Source organism: Peromyscus maniculatus, chromosome 19 (genome assembly GCF_049852395.1).
Source record: "Peromyscus maniculatus bairdii isolate BWxNUB_F1_BW_parent chromosome 19, HU_Pman_BW_mat_3.1, whole genome shotgun sequence".
NCBI classification, from domain to species: domain Eukaryota; kingdom Metazoa; phylum Chordata; class Mammalia; order Rodentia; family Cricetidae; genus Peromyscus; species Peromyscus maniculatus.
In genome coordinates this window covers 29098878-29118299 of record NC_134870.1, presented here as the reverse complement: position 1 = coordinate 29118299, position 19422 = coordinate 29098878, and the positions used below count along the sequence as shown (strand labels likewise).

The following is a 19422-nucleotide window of genomic DNA, read 5'->3' as shown; positions in this document are numbered from 1 at the left end:
ATGAGAGTTCCAGTTGCTTCATATCCCTGCTGGCATTTGTGTTGTCTTCTCGATTTTTAGAACTTTAGTAAGTGTGTGTTGACTTCATATATAAATTTAATTAGCATTTGTCTGTCATTTATGAAGTGATGCACATTTTCACATTCACTGGCCATCAGTATAGAGTCTTCTGAGGAGCTTGTTCATATCCTTTATGATTTTTTCCGATATGAGGCTTTTATTTGTTTTCTGGTTGGTCTGAAGAAGTATCTTGTATATTTTGGATAAAATCTCTTTTTTAGATATATATGCTCAAATATTTTCTAGTCTATGCCTTGATTTTTTTGATACTGCGATTTGATCAATAACATCTAAATTGTGCTTAGTTTGATCTGGTAATACTTTTCAATTTTGTTGACTACTTTATCCATAATTCAAGGTCATAAATATATATGTATATTTCGAAATTTTACTTTTCATATATAAGGTTATTAACTTAAAATATGTTTTGAATGAATTAAATTGAATTTCTTGATTGCAAATACCTTTGCACTATGTTACAAAGGTGAGACCCCCTTCTGAGGGGCTGTGACTGTCCTGAATCAGGGTAGTCATAAGTCTGCCTTAGTGTTCCAGTTTTCTGAGTGTCATATGTCATGTAATTCTATGTTATCTTCATTACTCTAGATTTATAACAGATTTTATTGAGATGAAAGTCTCCTTTAAAAAAAAAGAAGTCTATTTTTGATGAATAGTTTTACAATCACATAAAATTGACTTGGAAATGCAGATATTTTTCTCTCCACAACATGTACAACATTCCTTATAATAGTTATCTGTAGATGGAAGTTTCTGTCCCATCAACAGCTCCCAACTACATGGCAGCCACTTCCCAAATTACCACACAGAGGCTTATAGTAATTTTAAGTGCTCAGCTGATAGCTCAGGCTTGTTACTAGCTAACTCTTACACATAAATTAACCCATATTTGTATTTGTGCTTTGCCACATGTTTATGGCTTATTGCCTCATTTTTTACACATCCTGCTTGTTCAGAGGCTGGAGTCGTTCCTGACTCTGGCCTCCTTCTTCTCATCATTCTTAGTTTGGTTTTCCTGCTTAACTTCCTGACCAGCTACTGGCGTGTCAGCTTTTTTGTTAACCAATGAGAATAATACATCTTCATAGTATAGAAAAAGATTGTTCCACAACATTTCCCATTTTTTGTCTAATTAAAAAGGAAATTTTTAACCTTAATAAAGTAAGATTATGTGCAACAAAAACAGCTATCAGGAAAAATTACAGTAACAATATCCAATCCATTTGCATTTATTTTTAGAACAAAAGGATAAAATGAGACCATCCAAAGTCTTGATTATCAGAGGATTTCAGTCTTTACTTCTGTTATTCAGATTAGTTTTCAAACAGTATTATGTACAATGATTTAATAAGATATGATTTGTATCTGTCTGCATGCTGCTTCTTGGTGCCTAAAAGTGTACCTAGGCCCTGGCATGCATGCATACTCTGTCATTGATTATACTCTCAGTATGGAACACTTGTTTAGTGATTGAGATGACAAATTATTAGTATATAAGGTTATCCCTTTAATATTTATAAATGAAATTGTTAAAACTAATATTTAAGGAACAATGTGCTAGATATGTGGTGAACAAATAAGGCACACGATCTCTAACATATGTGGTCCACATAAGAAGAAAATGGCCACAATTCTACTGTCTAAATATTTTAATAAGTGAATGTTCATAATTTGGAAGACAAGTATGCAAATTGTTAATGGTTACTCAGGGTAACTGTAAGAACCTTCAGCTACTAATGAGGCTCACTATCAGAATATACGGTTAGCAGGTAAGAGGTCCTATATTTAATATCCAATAGCAAAAAAATAAAGTGGAAAATATGTAAACACATTGGCCATAAAAATTAGAAATTTTGTAGTAAAAACAGGTAAAATGGGCAACATTTAAGAGACAGAGATAGATGCATGTCTATCAGCTTGAGGCCATCCTGGTCTACATAGAGAGTTCTAGAACAACCAGAGCTACATAACGCAAGACGCTGTCTTCAAAGAAGAAGGAGGAGGAGGAAGAGGAGGAGGAGGAGGAGGAGGAGGAGAAGAAGAAGAAGAAAAAGAAGAAGAACCCCTCTCCCCCAAAAAACTAAACAGGAAAAAAAAACCCAAAACATTTACAGTGTATTTTGTTGTGTGATATTGAGCTAAAGTAAAACATAAGGTGAAATAGAGAAATTGGGTTAGTAATATACATTATTCATTACACCTGAAACTGCTAAAGTAGATACCAAGAGAGAAAAAAAAATTATTAATGGAGGATATGCACATGCTTCATTTACAATGTCAATATTATATAAAATGATCAACTTTCTTAAGCGAACCATACTGCTAGAGATTCGTCAAAATAAATTCACTGAACCAGATACAACAGTTAACCAAATACAAAGCTGTCTCTGCATTGGGGACTTTCCTTAACTTCTCTCCCAGCATCCTGAAGCAACAAGTTGGGGATCATGGGTTTGAGGAAATTGAACTCACCAGTCCCAGAGTCTCCCCTCAGGCACACCTCATACTGGTAGCTCTGGGACAGGGTCCCAGTACCGCTGACATCCACCAGGTGACCAGGAAAGTGTCCCTCAGGCACAGAGCAGCCACCCAGAGAGGCCGCCCTGGCCCTCCTGCACAACCTCACCCCCACAAACAGCAGCACAGACAACAGGAAGAGAGAAGACACAGAAGCCAAGGCAATGACCAGGTACAGAGTGAGCACGTCCTCATTGTCATGTCCAGGGTCCCGCGCCACTTCTGGCAGAAGCAGGTAGGGCTGAGAGAAGCCATCCACCAGCAGCACATGCAGAGTGACACTGGCAGACCTTGGAGGATCTCCATTGTCCTTGACCAGCAGCAGCAACCTGTGCTTGGGAGCATCGCGCTCACTCAGCAGCCTGGAGGTGCGCACCTCGCCATTGTGAGCCCACACGCTGAACAGCCCGGGCTCTGTGGCCTTGAGCAGCTGGAAGGACAGCCAGGCATTCTGTCCAGAGTCGCGGTCCACTGCCACCACCTTGGTGACCAGGTAGCCTGGCTCCGCCGCCCTGGGCAGCAGCTCTGTGCAGGGCGCAGAGGCGTTCTGCAGCGGGTAGAGCACGAAGGGCGCATTGTCGTTGGCGTCCAGCACCAGCACTCGCACCAGCGCCTGGCTGCTGAGCGCAGGAGAGCCTTGGTCTGTGGCGCCCACGTGGAACTCGAAGATCTGCAGGTCCTCATAGTCCAGCGCACTGAGCGCGAACAGTTGCCCGTTTTCGGTGTTGATGGAGATGAGCGAGAAGAGGGCCAGCTGCGGGTCGTGGGTGGGTAGGAGTGAATACGTGATGTGGGCATTGGAGCCTGAGTCTGAGTCTGTGGCGCTGATGGTGCCTATGTGCAGGGCAGGGCTGTTGTTCTCCTGGACAAACAGGGTGTAGGAGGTTTGTGTGAAGGCTGGAGCGTTGTCATTGACATCAGACACCTGCACTGTTATGGTGTGCTGGGTTGTGAGCCTGGGTGTGCCCATATCGGTGACTGTGATGGTGATGTTGTACTCAGCTCTGCTTTCTCTGTCTAGTGGCCCCTCTGCCACTAAAGTGTAATAGTTCTCGAATGTGGGCTTTAAAACGAATGGAAGATCATTCTGAATAGAACACACCATCCTTCCGTTGTCCCCAGAATCTGAATCAGAAACACTGAAAACAGCAACTACAGTCTCTGGGGAGTTTTCTGGGACAGGAATTGTGAGCTTTCTGATGGTCAGCTCTGGGGCGTTGTCATTCACATCCAACACCCGTACAGACACAGTGCATTTCCCCGAAAGGCCTCCTCCATCCATGGCTGTGATTTCTATGTTATAATGGCTATTTACCTCGAAATCCAACTCATCACTCAGACGAATTTCTCCTGTGACCTCATCGATTGCAAATGGTTGAGGAACTCCACCACCTTGAAACAGAGAGTAGGCTACATTCCCATTCATCCCAGCATCTAAATCCCTGGCAGAGACCGTGACAATTAAGGCATTGAGAGGGCTGTTCTCAGGGACCTGCACTTCATAGAGTGACTGAACAAACTGGGGGGCGTTGTCATTGATGTCCACGACTTCAATGCGAACTGCTGTGGTCCCAGACCTGGGAGGAGACCCACCATCCACAGCAGTGAGGGTTAAAGTGAGCTCAGGCTCCTCCTCCCTGTCCAGGGCTCTGTCCAGCACCAGCTCTGGGTATTTGCTCCCATCAGTACGACTCTGAGTAACCACATGGAAATGGAGGTTGGGGTTGACTGTGTAGTTCTGGACAGCATTGCTCCCTGTATCAGAGTCCTGAGCTGCCTTCAGAGGAAACACAGTCCCTGGCTGGACATTCTCTGGGATTTTTAGGAGCATTTTCCTGTGGGGGAATTCTGGAGCATGGTCATTTATGTCTGTGATCTGCAAGTCAGTTTGGAAGAACTGAACAGGGTTTTCCAGAATGAGCTGGAAATGCAGCACACAGGGGTCTGTCACACCACAAAGCACCTCGCGGTCTAGTTTTTCCTTTAAGAACAAATTCCCGGTCTCTGCATCCAGGTGCAAAAGCTCTTTGTTTCCTTTGGAATGGATTTGAGCCCCTCTGGTGGCCAGTTCCCCCACCCTGAGCCCCAGATCTTTGGCCAGGTTAGCCACCAAGTAGCCACTCTCCGTTTCTTCTGGCATGGAATATCTAATCGCCTCAGAATCAGCCTCCCACAAAAGCAGCAATATAGTAAGGAAAACGACTTGCCTTTTCTCTGGCGTTTTTGCCACAGCTGTCTCCATTGTTCAGATGCAGTCCGGAGGGCGCCTCTTCTTCAAGGCGATTACAATCCACTCAGGGTTCGTGAAAATATTGAACTAAATCTGATTAGAGAGGCCCCTTCTTCCCAAATTCTTCCAGAAACCTTTCTTATTACCTTCTCTTTCAAACAGTAGCCAAAGTTCTGGTTCTCAGCTTGATGTGATGGCGTCCTGGGAGTCTGCTGAGCCCATTCTTCACACTCTTATCCTGCAGCGCCACCAAGCGTCCTTATTTGTTCTTGCATTTCATTTTGCTGTTTCTTTCCAAATTTTAACCTTGATGTGTTTCAGTTAACACAGGCAGCCTGAATTGTAAGCCCACTTCTTAGCAATTCGAAGTTCTAAGTGTGATTTTGCTGAATTAAGTTTTCGTCGTAAGTATAAATTTTAGAATAATCGAAGACGGAATTAATGTTTTGTTATAAGAGTACCAAGTGAATGAATCAGCTTTCTTGTGTAGATGTATAATTTGATTTTGGTCAAGAAACTAAAGATAATGAACATTTAGAGAAATTTGTTGTATACTTTTTATAACCACCTTGAATTTAACATGCATCCAGAAGGGGGAAAATGTAATTGCATAATCTATTGACTTTTTAATAATGTTATTTAGCTCAGCTTAGGAAAAAAAATAAAATAGGCCAAATTCAAGAGAACCTGGCCTGCTATTGTTTGGTTACTTTGCTTCTCCAAAACATAAACATTTTGCATGTGTAGCTGTACTAAGATCATGAAGCATGAGAGTTCCAGTTGCTTCATATCCCTGTTAGAATTTGTGTTTTCTTTTTGATTTTTAGAACTTTAGTGAGTGTGCGGTGACCTCATATGTAAATTTAATTAGCATTTGTCTGTCATTTGTAAAGTGGCACATACTTTCACATTGACTGGCTATCAGGATAGAGTCCTCTGAGGAACTTGTTCATGTCTTTTATGAACTTTTCTGATATGAGGCTTCTCTTTGTTTGCTGGTTGATCTGAGGAAGTATTTTGTATATAATGTATAATCTTCTTTTTCAGATATATATACACAAATATTTCCCAGTCTATGCCGTGAATTTTGTTGATATTGTAGTTTGATCAATAAAACATCTTAATTTTTTTTTTTTTTGGTTTTTCGAGACAGGGTTTCTCTGTGTAGCTTTGCGCCTCTCCTGGGACTCACTTGGTAGTCCAGGCTGGCCTCGAACTCACAGAGATCCTCCTGGCTCTGCCTCCCAAGTGCTGGGATTAAAGGCGTGCACCACCACCGCCCGGCAATTGTGTTTATTTTGATCTGGTAATACTTTTCCATTTTGTTTAGTACATTTAAACTTCCATAATTCAAAGTCATGAAAATATGTGTGTATTTTGAAAGTTTACCATTCACGTATAAACTTTTAACATAAAACATGTTTTGAATGAATGAAGTTGGAGTTCTTGATTTCCAAGCACCATTACAGCATGCTACACAGGTGAGGCACCTTCTTCTCAGGGGCTTTGGTGTCCTGCCTCAGGGTGGTTCCAGGTCTGCCCCAGTGTTCCAGTGTTCTCTCTCATGGCCATGTAATCTTCTGTTGTCTTCATTACTCCGTTACTTCACTTCATTTTATTGAAATGAAAATCCCCTTTTAAAAAGCAGTTTATTTTTAATGAGTAGTTTTAAAATCACATACAATGACTTGGAAATGCAGAAACTTCCTCTCCACACTATGTGCACCCTTCCTCACTGTAGGCACCCCTGTAAACTGGTATGTTTCTGACAACTGATGATCGTACATGTGTACCACTGAGTCCATAGTGTACCACTGAGTCCATAGTTTAAATCAGGTTCCCTCCTGGGATATAAGTCTGTAGACATGGATAAATCTAATCATGCATGCACATATTTTTAGAGTATCATATCATAGTTTCACTGTCTCTTCCCACTCCCATTGCATCCTCTAAATCTATCTGTTTCTTTATCCTGTCTTATTAGAATCTTTGGAAATCACTGACACTTTTTTCCCTACACAGTCAGAATTTTACAGTATTGGGTTTTTTTTTCAGCTTAGCATCTATGACTTACTAATGTGCACTTAAATTTGTTAATGGTTTTCCATAGGTTGATAGCTCATTTCTTTTTGTTGTTGAATAACAATCCCCTGTGTGGGTCCCCACAGAGACAGAGGACTGTAGAATCCACTGGAACTAGACTTACAGATGGTTTTGTTGGGACCCAAACCTGGAATCTCTGGAAAACAGCAAGTGGTCTTAAACACTGAGACATCTGTCAAGCCACCATTTTCTACTATTTAAAAAAGATTTGTTTTTTAATTTATTTTGTATTTTGTTGCATGTGAGTAAATGTCATAACAGTGTGAATATTCTTTAAGAGGGTGTTGGATCCCTGAGAGCTGGAATAAAGGCAGTTGTGATCCCCCTGACAAGGGGTGGGTGCTGAAACCTGAATTCAATCCACTTGTTCTTAACCACTGAGCCATCTCTTCAAGACTTCAATTTTTTCTGTATTTATTTTAAATATTTCATATTGACATGCATTACATTAGCTAATTCTGTATTCCTTTATTTCCTTGAAGCTTTACCATTTTATAGTTTTATGACATATGTATTTATGTTATGGAATTGACTTTGAGTCTTAAATATCAATTGTCTTTCTGTTTATTTGCTCAATTGTTGCTTGTTTCAAAAGTATTAACCACTTTATTTTAATGACATAGTTATTTTATTCTAACACATGCATCTTATAGGTCATTGTGTTTTGTTCTCCACTGGTTTTCTTTATATTATCCAGTTTTGTGATGTGCACCTACTGACGGCTGGTACTTATATAAAATCTGTCCATAATCATGATACTACTATCCTCTTCCAGGAAAGGCTCACCCTTTGCTCTTAGCCTGAGAGAGCACTGTCTTGTGCAATCACTCCAAGCCAAACAGGCACTAAACCTGGCCAAGGTTCTCTGAATCCTTACAAGCATGGAATTTTGATAAATTTCTCATTACAAACATGAATTCTCTACATCGACTCTGCCAGGCCAGTCCCAATCTGTAATCTTTGTACTTTGTACAAAATCTCATTCTGCCTTCAGAGAGTTTTCAAATTACATTTTTAGTCTTCTTTCCTGGGCTGCTGAGTTGACAAGTGTCCTGGGAAGGAAATGGATTTTCCATTCTGTCAGAGGCTACTTAATAATGATGTCTATACCAAGAACCTGTTGATTATTCTTCAAGCAAACTGTTGTAGGACTCAGTTCTCACATAAGTGGCTTCCAGATGTATTGAAAGGATAATTTCTGACATTTAGTCAGTTTTTACAGTTGTTTTCTGGTGTCAAATAATACATCTAAGCTGGAGGGGAATTCTCCAAAATACATGCATAATCTTTAACTTCGTATTTTAAAATGCATGATTTTTGAGACTTTTGATCATGAAGGAAGAGCGGAATATTTTTTATTCCTAATGTTGGGGAGATTGAACCAAGGGAATAGCATCTATTAGGCAACTGTCCTACTGTTGAGCTATAACAGCAGATCTTGGCTTTTTTCTGTTCAGGCAGGTATCCTGAGTACTGGACATCACACCAGAAGAGGTACATTGGCACTTCAAGGTCAGGTCATTAGAGTTGTCTGTCATACTTGAGCCTTACATGCTTGTCTGCATTTACTTTTTCTCAGTTTTACTTCTTTCTCACTTTGATTTTAAAATTGAATAAACAAAAATTATAGTTGTAGGTAAGAGGATGATCAACAATTTTCGTTTTATATTTCATTACATCCTTAGGGGAGGAAACATTAATTCAGGGAAAGATGCAAATACTTAAACTCCATAAGAATGACACTTGAGATTTAAAAACAAACAAAAGGTAAACATGATCAATGTGTACACATTATGTACATGCATTAAAAATTCAAAAGGAAATCCATTGCTTTGAAAATGATATATACCAACCAAAAAGTAAAACATGTAAAGATACTATAAACCAAGCTCTTCAATTGTTCATTTTCTGGCAGGAGTTAAGTAAAGTTTTCTTGCAGTTGTACACATATGAATTTAACCATTAGAAAGCACACAATAAGCTTACATGACTCATTGAATATTATTTGGTTATAATTCAGTTAAATATACTATAGTTCAAATCAACTAAGAACCAGTAATGTTTGTATTATGCAGTAATCAGCACAATTGAATAACTAAATTTAACTGATTATACTTCAAGGTTACACCAAATAATAAAACAAGTAATAGTTAAATATCACAAAAGAATTGTTTTGCTTTCCATATCTACAAAACATTATCAAGTGAAAAAGATCAGAACTAATAACAAGAATCAAATAGAATATTGAAATTTGCAGAGTCTTTTGAAAGGTGAGGAGAGAAGCTTCAGGAAAACCAAAGGAAACATAGGTATCAATATAAACTACAACAGGGCCACAGTGAACAGCATGCTTAGAATGTTTAGCATGCTTAGGGTATGGTATCTGATACCATATGACCATACAGGCTGTCTTAGTTATTTTTTCTATTTCTAGGATAAAATAGGAAGGGTTTTGGCTCACAGTTCAAGATTACCCTATGATAGGGAAGGTGAAAGACAGGAGTTTGAACAACTGGTCACATTGTATCTCCAGGCAGGAAGTAGAGAGCAATGAACACTTGTGCTCAGCCCACTTTCGCCTCTTCACAGTCCAAGATCCCAGCCCAGGGAATGGTGCCACCCACAATGGGCTTCCCATCTCAATTATCCTAAGCATGATAATCCTCCATGGTCAGATGGTTCTAAATCTCATGTTCACAACTGAGATTAACACAAAACCACAAAAGCTCAATGAATACTTTTATTTCTAGAACAAAAGGATGAACAATAAGATAAAATGAAACCATCAAAAGTCCTGATTATTGAATGATTTTAGTCTTTACTTCTGTTATTCAGATTAGTTTGCAAACAGTATTGTGTCCAATGATTTAATAAGATATGGTTTGTGTCTATTTTTGTTGCCTTTTGGTGCCTAGAAGTGTACTTAGGGTCTGCGTGCATGTACGGTCTACCACTGATTATATCCTCAGTCTCAAACTCTTGTATTTAGTGATAGAGATGACAAATTATTAGTATATGAGGTTTATCCCGTTAATATTTATACATGATTGATTAAGTTAATATTTAAGGAACAATGTGCTATGTATGTAATAATGCAAATAATCTCTCAGATATGTGGTCCACATATGAAGAAAAGAGGTCACAATTCTAGTGTCTAAATATTTTAATAAATGGATGTTTATAATTTGGAAGACAAGCATGCAAAGTGTTGTACTCATGGCTACTTGGGGGTAACTATGAGAAACTTCAGCTGTAGGGAAATCTCACTAGTAGAATGTATGCTTAGCAGGTAAGAGGTCCTATATTTCATATCCAAGAACAGTAAAGTGAAAAACATATAAACACCTTGGCCATAAAAACTTGAGATTTTCTGCTTAAAAACAGGCAAAGTAGCCGCATTTGGGAGACATAGACCAATGGATGTCTATCAGCTTGAGGCCAGCCTGTTCTACATAGTGACTTCTAGGACAGCCACAGCATAGTGAAACTCTGTCTCAAATTAAAAAAAAAAAGAACAAACAACCAAACAAGCAAAATAAAACAAAACGAACCCAAAATATGTAAAGTGAAATTCATTTTATTGTGTAATACTTGAGCTAAAGTAAAACATAAGGAGAAATATAGATTAATTGTGTTTATAATATTCATTATACCTGAAACTACCAAAGTAGATACCAAGAAAAAAACATGATAGAAATGGAGGACATGCATATGCTTCATTTACAATGTTAATACTTAGATGAAAATGATTCACTTTCTTCAGGGAACCATACTGCTAGAGATTTGTCAAAAATAAATTCACTGCACGAGATACAACAGTTAGCTGAATACAAAGCTGTCTCTGCAGTGGGGACTTTCTTTAACTTCTCTATTAGCATCCTGAAACAGGTTAGGGATCATGGGTTTGAGAAATTTGAACTCACCAGTCCCAGAGTCCCCCCTTAGGCACACCTCATACTGGTAGCACTGGGACAGGGTCCCTGCACCGCTGATATCCACCAGGTGGCCAGGAAAGTGTCCCTCAGGCACAGAGCAGCCACCCAGAAAGGCCGCCCTGGCCCTCCTGCACAGCCTTACCCCCACGAACAGCAGCACAGACAACAGGAAGAGAGAAGACACAGAAGCCAAGGCAATGACCAGGTACAGTGTGAGCAAGTCCTCATCCTGGGCGGGGTCGCGCGCCACCTCTGACAGAGGCAGGTAGGGCTGAGAGAAGCCATCCACCAGCAGCACATGCAGAGTGACACTGGCTGACCTTGGAGGATCTCCATTGTCCTTGACCAGCAGCAGCAGCCTGTGCTTGGGAGCATCGCGCTCACTCAGCAGCCTGGAGGTGCGCACCTCGCCATTGTGAGCCCACACGCTGAACAGCCCGGGCTCCGTGGCCTTGAGCAGCTGGAAGGACAGCCAGGCATTCTGTCCAGAGTCGCGGTCCACTGCCACCACCTTGGTGACCAGGTTGCCTGGCTCCGCCGCCCTGGGCAGCAGCTCTGTGCAGGGCGCAGAGGCGTTCTGCAGCGGGTAGAGCACGAAGGGCGCATTGTCGTTGGCGTCCAGCACCAGCACTCGCACCAGCGCCTGGCTGCTGAGCGCAGGAGAGCCTTGGTCTGTGGCGCCCACGTGGAACTCGAAGGCCTGCAGGTCCTCGTAGTCCAGCGCCCTGAGCGCGAACAGCTGCCCATTGTCAGCGTTGATGGAGATGAGCGAGGAGAGAGCCAGCTGCGGGTCGTGGGTGGACAGCAGAGAGTAGGTGATGTGGGCATTGGAGCCTGAGTCTGAGTCTGTGGCGCTGATGGTGCCTATGTGCAGGGCGGGGCTGTTGTTCTCCTGGACAAACAGGGTGTAGGAGGTTTGTGTGAAGGCTGGGGCGTTGTCATTGACATCGGACACCTGCACTGTTATGGTGTGCTGGGTTGTGAGCCTGGGTGTGCCCATGTCAGTGACTGTGATGGTGATGTTGTACTCAGCTCTGCTCTCTCTGTCCAGGGGTCCCTCTGTCACTAAAGTGTAATAGTTCTTGAAAGTGGGTTTTAAGAGAAACGGGAGATTGTTTGGAATAGCACACACCATTCTTCCATTGTCCCCGGAATCTGAATCAGAAACACTGAAAACAGCAACTACAGTCTCTGGGGAGTTTTCTGGGACAGGAATTGTGAGCTTTCTGATGGTCAGCTCTGGGGCATTGTCATTCACATCCAACACCTGTACAGACACAGTGCATTTCCCTGAAAAGCCACCGCCATCTGTGGCTGCGATTTCTATGCTATAATAGTTAGTTACTTCAAAATCCAACTCATCACTCAGACGAATTTCTCCTGTGATCTCGTCTATTACAAATGGTTGAGTAACTCCACGGCCCTGAAACAGAGAGTAGGCTATATTCCCATAAGGTCCCACATCTAAATCCCTGGCAGAGACCGTGACAATTAAGGCATTGAGAGGGCTGTTCTCAGGGACCTGAACCTCATAGAGCGACTGTACAAACTGGGGGGCGTTATCATTGATGTCCACGACTTCAATGCGAACTGTGGTGGTCCCAGACCTGGGAGGAGACCCACCATCCACAGCAGTGAGGGTTAAAGTGAGCTCAGGCTCCTCCTCCCTGTCCAGGGCTTTGTCCAGCACCAGCTCTGGGCATTTGCTCCCATCAGTACGACTCTGAGTAACCACATGGAAATGGAGGTTGGGGTTGACTGTGTAGTTCTGGACAGCATTGCTCCCTATGTCAGAGTCCTGAGCTGCCTTCAGAGGAAACACAGCCCCTGGCTGGGCGCTCTCAGGGATTTTTAGAAGCATTTCCCTGTGAGGGAACTCTGGAGCATGATCATTTATGTCTGTGATCTGCAGGTCAGTTTGGAAGAACTGCACAGGGTTTTCCAGAATGAGCTGGAAATGCAGCACACAGGGGTCTGTCACCCCACACAGCACCTCACGATCTGGTTTTTCTCTCAGAAGCAAATTCCCAGCCTCTCCATCCAGCTGCAAGAGCTCTTTGTTTCCTTTGGAATGGATTTGAGCCCCTCTGGTGGCCAGTTCCCCCACCCTGAGCCCCAGATCTTTTTCCAGGTTAGCCACCAAGTAGCCACTCTCCGTTTCTTCTGTCATGGAATATCTAATCGCCTCAGAATCAGCCTCCCACAAAAGCAGCAACATAGTAAGGAAAACGACTTGCCTTTTTGCTGGCGTTTTTGCCACAGCTGTCTCCATTGTTCAGATGCAGTCAGGAGGGCGCTGCTTCTTCAAGGCGATTACAATCCAGTCAGGGTTCGTTAAAATATTGAACTAAATCCCATTAGAGAGACACCTTCTTCCCAAATTCTCCCAGAAACCTTTCTTATTACCTTCTTCAGACAGCAGCCAAAGTTCTGGTTCTCAGCTTGATGAGATGGCGTCCTGGGTGTCTGCAGAGCCCATTCTTCACACTCTTATCCTGGAGCGCCACCAAGCGTCCTTATTTGTTCTTGCATTTCATTTTACTATTTTCTTCCAAAATTTAAATTTTGTATATTTCAGTATCCTTTTATTTTACCACCCAGTTCTTAGTAATCAGAATTTCTAAATATTATTTTGCTGAAATAAGTTTGGGTTGTAGTTATAAATTTTAGAACAATCGATGATGGCATTAATTTTTTGTCATAAGAGTACTGAGTGAATGAATTGGATTTCTTGTGTAGGGTTAATATTTGATTTTGTTAAAGAAATCAAAGATAATGGACATATAGAAAAATTTTTCACTTTTATATATGCCTTGAAATATAGCATACATCAGGAAAGGGTAGGAAGTTATAATTGTTTAATTAATTGTATTTTTATAATGTTATTTAGCTCAGCTTAGATAAAAATAAGTCCAAATTCAATAGAACCTGGCCTTCTATGGTTTGGTTACCTTGCTTCTCCAAAAGATAAACATTTTGCATCTGTAGCTCTACTAAGACCATGAAGCATGAGAGTTCCAGTTGCTTCATATCCCTGTTAGAATTTGTGTTGTCTTCTTGATTTTTAGAACTTTAGGGAGTGTTTGGTGACCTCATATGTAAATTCAATTAGCATTTGTCTGTCATTTATGAAGTGATGCACATTTTCACGTTGACTGTCCATCAGGATAGTGTCTTCTGGGGAGCTTGTTCATGTCTTTTATGTATTTTTCTGATGTGAGGCTTCTATTTGTTTGCTGGTTGGTCTGAGGAATTATCTTGAATATAATCTATAATCTCTTTCTCAGACATATATGCTGAAATATTTCCCAGTCTATGTCTTGAATTTTGTTGATATTGTGGTTTGATCAATAAAACATCTTAATTGTGTTTAGTTGATCTGTTAATACTTTTCAGTTTTGTTTAGTACATTTAAACTTCCATAATTCACTGTCATAAAAATGTGTTTATTTTGAAAGTTTAGTTTTCACATGTAAACTTATCAACTTATAATATGTTTGATTGAATTACCTTGGGGATTTTTATTTCAAATACCTTACAGCGTGTTACACAGGTGAGGCACCCCTTCTGAGTGGCTAACATGTCCTGAATCAGAGTGTTAATGGTCTGCCTCAGTGTTCCAGTGTTTTCTCTGAGTGTCATGTAATACTCTGTTGTCTTCATTACTGCAGACCCTATCACAGATTTTTATTGAGATGAAAGTCTCTTTAAAAAAAAATAAGTCTATTTTTAATGAGTAGTTTGGAAACCACACTAAATGACTTGGAAATGCAATTATTTCCTCTCCACACCCTGTGTACATCCTTCCTCATTATAGGTATCTGTAGATGAAAGTTTCTGTCACCCCAGCAAGACCCAAATACCCAGCAGCCACTTTCCAAATTACCACACAGGTGCTTATATTAATTATAAATGCTCTGCCAATAGCTCAGGCTTGTTACTAGCTAATTCTTACACTTAAATTAACCCACATTTCTATTTATGTTTGCCACGTGGCTCATGACTTGTTACCTAATTTTTACATGTCCTGCTTGTTTGGCAGCTGACCATTGTCTCTCCTGATTCTGCCCTCCTTCTTTCCATCATTCTCAGTTTGGCTTTCCCACCTAACTTCCTGCCCAGCTACCAGCCTGTTAGCTTTTTATTAACCAATGAGAGTAATACATATTCATACAATTTAAAAGGATTGTTCCATAGTATTTCCCCTTTTTTGTCTAATTAAAAAGGAAGGTTTTAACCTTAATATAGTAAGATTATATACAACAAAAACAGTTATCAAGTAAAAATTACAATAACAATATCCAATTCATTTGCATTTGGCAAAATAGGAGAAAATAATTATCTATCTTATCTTGGTGAGTCTAAAGTTTTTTTTATCTAATTTACTTTCTATTGTAATTAAGGACAATTATAACTACAACTATTTAGTCTTGGACTCCATCAAAGACCCCAGAAGGGTTAAATGTTACTGAATGACAAAGACATTAGGCTGCCCGGACGTTCACCCAAAGTTCCTTTGTAATGTTGGGGCATCCAACTCTGTCCTATGGGCCTAGCATATCTGACAGACTTTCCTGTGAAACAGGGAATTTTGAAAGATTGTCCTACCCTGTCTTGTCAAAGTTCAGCAGTCCTGGTTGTCCAGTTTGGACAGTGTACTGTCAGCAGTCAAGGCAAGGGCAGTTTCTTGTCCTAAAAGCTAGCTTGTGCCACAAAAAAGCAAACTCTGTATGGAGTGTCTTTGATACCCATAATCCTCTTTAGAAGTAGATCAGAGCTTCCAGGAGCAGACGTGTCTCATATCAAGAAAAGTCTGTTTTAAGACATTTTAAATGCCACATTCTGTGGTTCTTTGAAGTGTTTGAAGATTACCTGAAGATCTATCTGAAATATATCTCTGTATGACCTTGAAAACATACCTAACATGACTATAAGTTTGCTATTATAGATGACTGTTAATCTTTATTTCTTAATTATACATTATATTTTTAAATGAGCTGCATAAACATACTATAAAGAATAGAAATATACATTCAGTATAACAAAATTAACTTTAAATTTGTATCAATAAACTAAAATCTATACCAATGAAAAATATTTTGAGATTAGCACTTGTTTTTGGATTAAAGTAGATTCAATAATCTACACTCTTTTTTTTTTGGTTTTTTGAGACAGGGTTTCTCTGTGTAGCTTTGCGCCTTTCCTGGAACTCACTTGGTAGCCCAGGCTGGCCTCGAACTCACAGAGATCCGCCTGCCTCTGCCTCCCGAGTGCTGGGATTAAAGGCGTGCACCAACACTGCCCGGCATACACTTTTTATCATATCATTTCTCTATCACCCCTTTTTCTTTTCAGAAAGATATCCCTGAGTCTAATCTTCTTTGTTCAGCTTTTTTCCTGACCATTACAAGTGACAACTTGTAACCCCCCCAAATAATGACAAACATTTATAACCAACACTTTGGGAATGTGGGCATAGTTCTATAGGCTAGTTCCTGTTGATTGTGGCTGCTGGTAATCTTTGAGGGATCCTGAGAAAATTTAGGATGATAATTAAGTCTTGGCTGGAGTAGTTGGTGAGTCTGGATCCTCTCAGCCAGCATCCTTGAAGCTGTTCTGGAAACAGAACTCAGAGGAAACTGTAACAGGTAACCCTGGCAAACTGGTGCATTTTTGACAACTGATGATCCTGCATGTGTACCACTGAGGCCATAGTTTAAATCAAGGTTCCTTCTTGGTACTATACAGTCTGTAGGCATGGAGAAATCTAATCATACATGCACATATTTTTAGAATATCATGTTTCACTGACTCTTCCCACCCCAACACCATTCTCTAAATCTATCTCTTTATCTATCCTGTCTTATTAGAATCTTTGGAAATCACTGACACTTTTTCTTCCTCCACAGTCAGAATTTTACAGTATTGAGGTTTTTTTCAGCTCAGCATCTAAGACTTACTAATGTGTATAAAAGTTTCTTAATGGTTTTCTGTAGGTTGATAGCTCATTTCTTTTTGTTGTTGAATAATAATCCCCTATGTGAGTCCCCACAGAGACAGAAGGCTGTAGAATTCCCTGGGACTAGACTTACAGGTGGTTTTGTTGGGACCCCAAATCTCTGGGAAAACAGCAAGTGGTCTTAACCACTGAGACATCTCTCAAACTCTACTGTTTAAAAAGGGTTTGTTTTTATTTATTTGTGTTTTGTGCATGTGAATAAATGTCATGATAGTGGGAGTGTCCTTGAAGAGGGTGTTGGATCCCTGAGAGCTGGAGTAAGGGCAGTTGTGATCCCCCTGACAAGGGGTGGGTGCTGAAACCTGAATTCAATCCACTTGCTCTTAACCGCTGAGCCATCTCTTCAAGACTTCAATTTTTTCTGTATTTATTTTAGATATTTAATATTGACATGCATTACATTAGCTAATTCTGTATTCCTTTATTTCCTTGAAGCTTTACCATTTTATAGTTTTATGACATATGTATTTATGTTATGGAATTGACTTTGAGTCTTAAATATCAATTGTCGTTCTGTTTATTTGCTCAATTGTTGCTTGTTTCAAAAATATTAACCACTTTATTTTAATGACATAGTTATTTATTCTAACACATGCATCTTCTATATCATTTTTTTCTCCTCTGGTTTTCTTTATATTATCCAGTTTGTGACATGTACCTACTGACGGCTGGTACTTGTGTTAAATCTGTCCATAATCATGATACTACTATCCTCTTCCAGGAAAGGCTTATCATTTGCTTTTAGCCTGAGAGAGTACCATCTTGTGCAATCATTCCAACCCAAACAGGCACTAAATTTGGTCAAGGTTCTCTGAATCCTTACAAGCATAAAGTTTTGGCAAATTCCAGGTTACAAACATGAATTCTCTACATTGACTCTGCCAGGCCAGTCCCAATCTGTAATCTTTGTACTTTGTGCAAAATCTCATTCTGCCTTCAGAGAGTTTTCAAATTACATTTTTAGTCTTCTTTCCTGGGCTGCTGAGTTGACAAGTGATCTTGGCAGGAAAACTGGTCCTGAGCTCAGGTTTTCCTTTTTATCAGAGGCTACTCAATAAAGGTGTCTATATCAAGAACCTGTTGACCGTTCTTTAAGCAAACTGAGTAGGATTCATTTCTCATATAAGTAACCTCCTGTTGTACTGAAGAGATAATTTCTTACATTTAGTCAGTTTTTACAGTTGTTTTCTGGTGTCAGATAATCCATCTAATTTGGAGGGAAATTCTACCAAACACATGCATAATCTATAACTTTGTATTTTAAAACACATGACTTTTTGTGGCTTTTGATCATGAAGGAAGAGGTGAATATTTTTCTCCCTAATGCTAGGGAGATTGAACCTAAGGATTTGCACCTATTAGGCAAATGCCCTGCTGTTGAGTTGCAACAGCAAATCTTGGCTTCTAACAGTTCAGGCTCGTATTCTGAGTAGACACCATGCCAGAAGAGGTATCTTGGCACATTATTGGCAAGCCGTTAGAGTTATCTGCCATATTTAAGTCATATATGTTTGTTTGTATTTACTTTGTTTTACGCTAACCTCTTTCTCACTTCAATTTTAAAACTGAATAACCAAAAATTACATTCCAAGGATAAGGAATGGTCATCAATTTTCTTTTTATGTATCACTTCATCCTTAGGGGAAGAAACATTAATTCAGGGAAAGATGCAAATATTTGAACTCCACATGACACTTGAGATTTTAAAAAGAAACAAAGGGTAAACATGATCAATGTGTATGCATTATGTACATACATAAAAATTCATAAGGAAATCCATTGCTTTGTACAATGAATATGTACTAGCTAAAGAGTAAAACATAAAGATAGTAGATTATAAACCAAGTTCTTCAATTGTTCATTCTCTGCCAAAGGTTCAATAAAGTTTTCTTGCAGTTGTAGCCATATAAATTTACATAGTTAGCAATCACACAATAAGCTTACTTAACTCATTGAATATAAGTTAATTTAATTCAGTTAAAATCCTTAGAGTTCAATTAAAAACCAATAATTTTTGTATTATGCAATAGTCAGCATAATTGAACAACTAAATCAACTGAGACTACTTCCAGGTTACACCAAATAACAATTCAGGTGATAATTTTAAATATCACAAAAGAATTGTTTAGCTTTCCATATCTACAAAACAATATAATGTGAAAATGATGAACTGATAATGAGACTCAAATAGAATATTGAAATTTCCAGAAATTTTCAGAGTCTTTTGATAGGTGAGGAGAAGCTGCAGGAAAACCAAGGAAACATAGGTATCAATATAAACTTAAACAGGGCCACATTGAACAGCATGCTTAGAATCCTCAAGTCTCTGGGTATGGTATCTGATACCATGTGACCATGCAGGCTGTCTTAGTTATTTTTCTATTTCTAGGATAAAATAGGAAGGGTTTTGGCTCACAGTTCAAGACTACCCTATGATAGGGAAGGTGAAAGACAGGAGTTTGAACAGCTGGTCACACTGTATCTCCAGGCAGGAAGTAGAGAGCAATGAACACTTGTGCTCAGCCCACGTTCTCCTCAAC

At 39.8% G+C, this 19422-nt stretch overlaps 2 protein-coding genes across 2 annotated transcripts; both read right to left on the bottom strand.

Annotated features, from left to right (window-relative positions):
• Window positions 1-515: 515 nt before the first annotated feature.
• Window positions 516-5887, bottom strand: LOC102912564 (protocadherin beta-6-like). The gene has a single exon (XM_042263906.2). The coding sequence runs from the start codon at window positions 4835-4837 to the stop codon at window positions 2444-2446; it is 2394 nt and encodes a 797-aa protein (XP_042119840.2). The 5' UTR covers window positions 4838-5887; the 3' UTR covers window positions 516-2443.
• A 2686-nt stretch (window positions 5888-8573) lies between these two features.
• On the bottom strand, window positions 8574-19422 carry LOC143269562 (protocadherin beta-6-like). Its single transcript, XM_076555045.1, has one exon. It carries the CDS (start codon window positions 13133-13135, stop codon window positions 10748-10750), a length of 2388 nt encoding a protein of 795 aa, XP_076411160.1. The 5' UTR covers window positions 13136-19422; the 3' UTR covers window positions 8574-10747.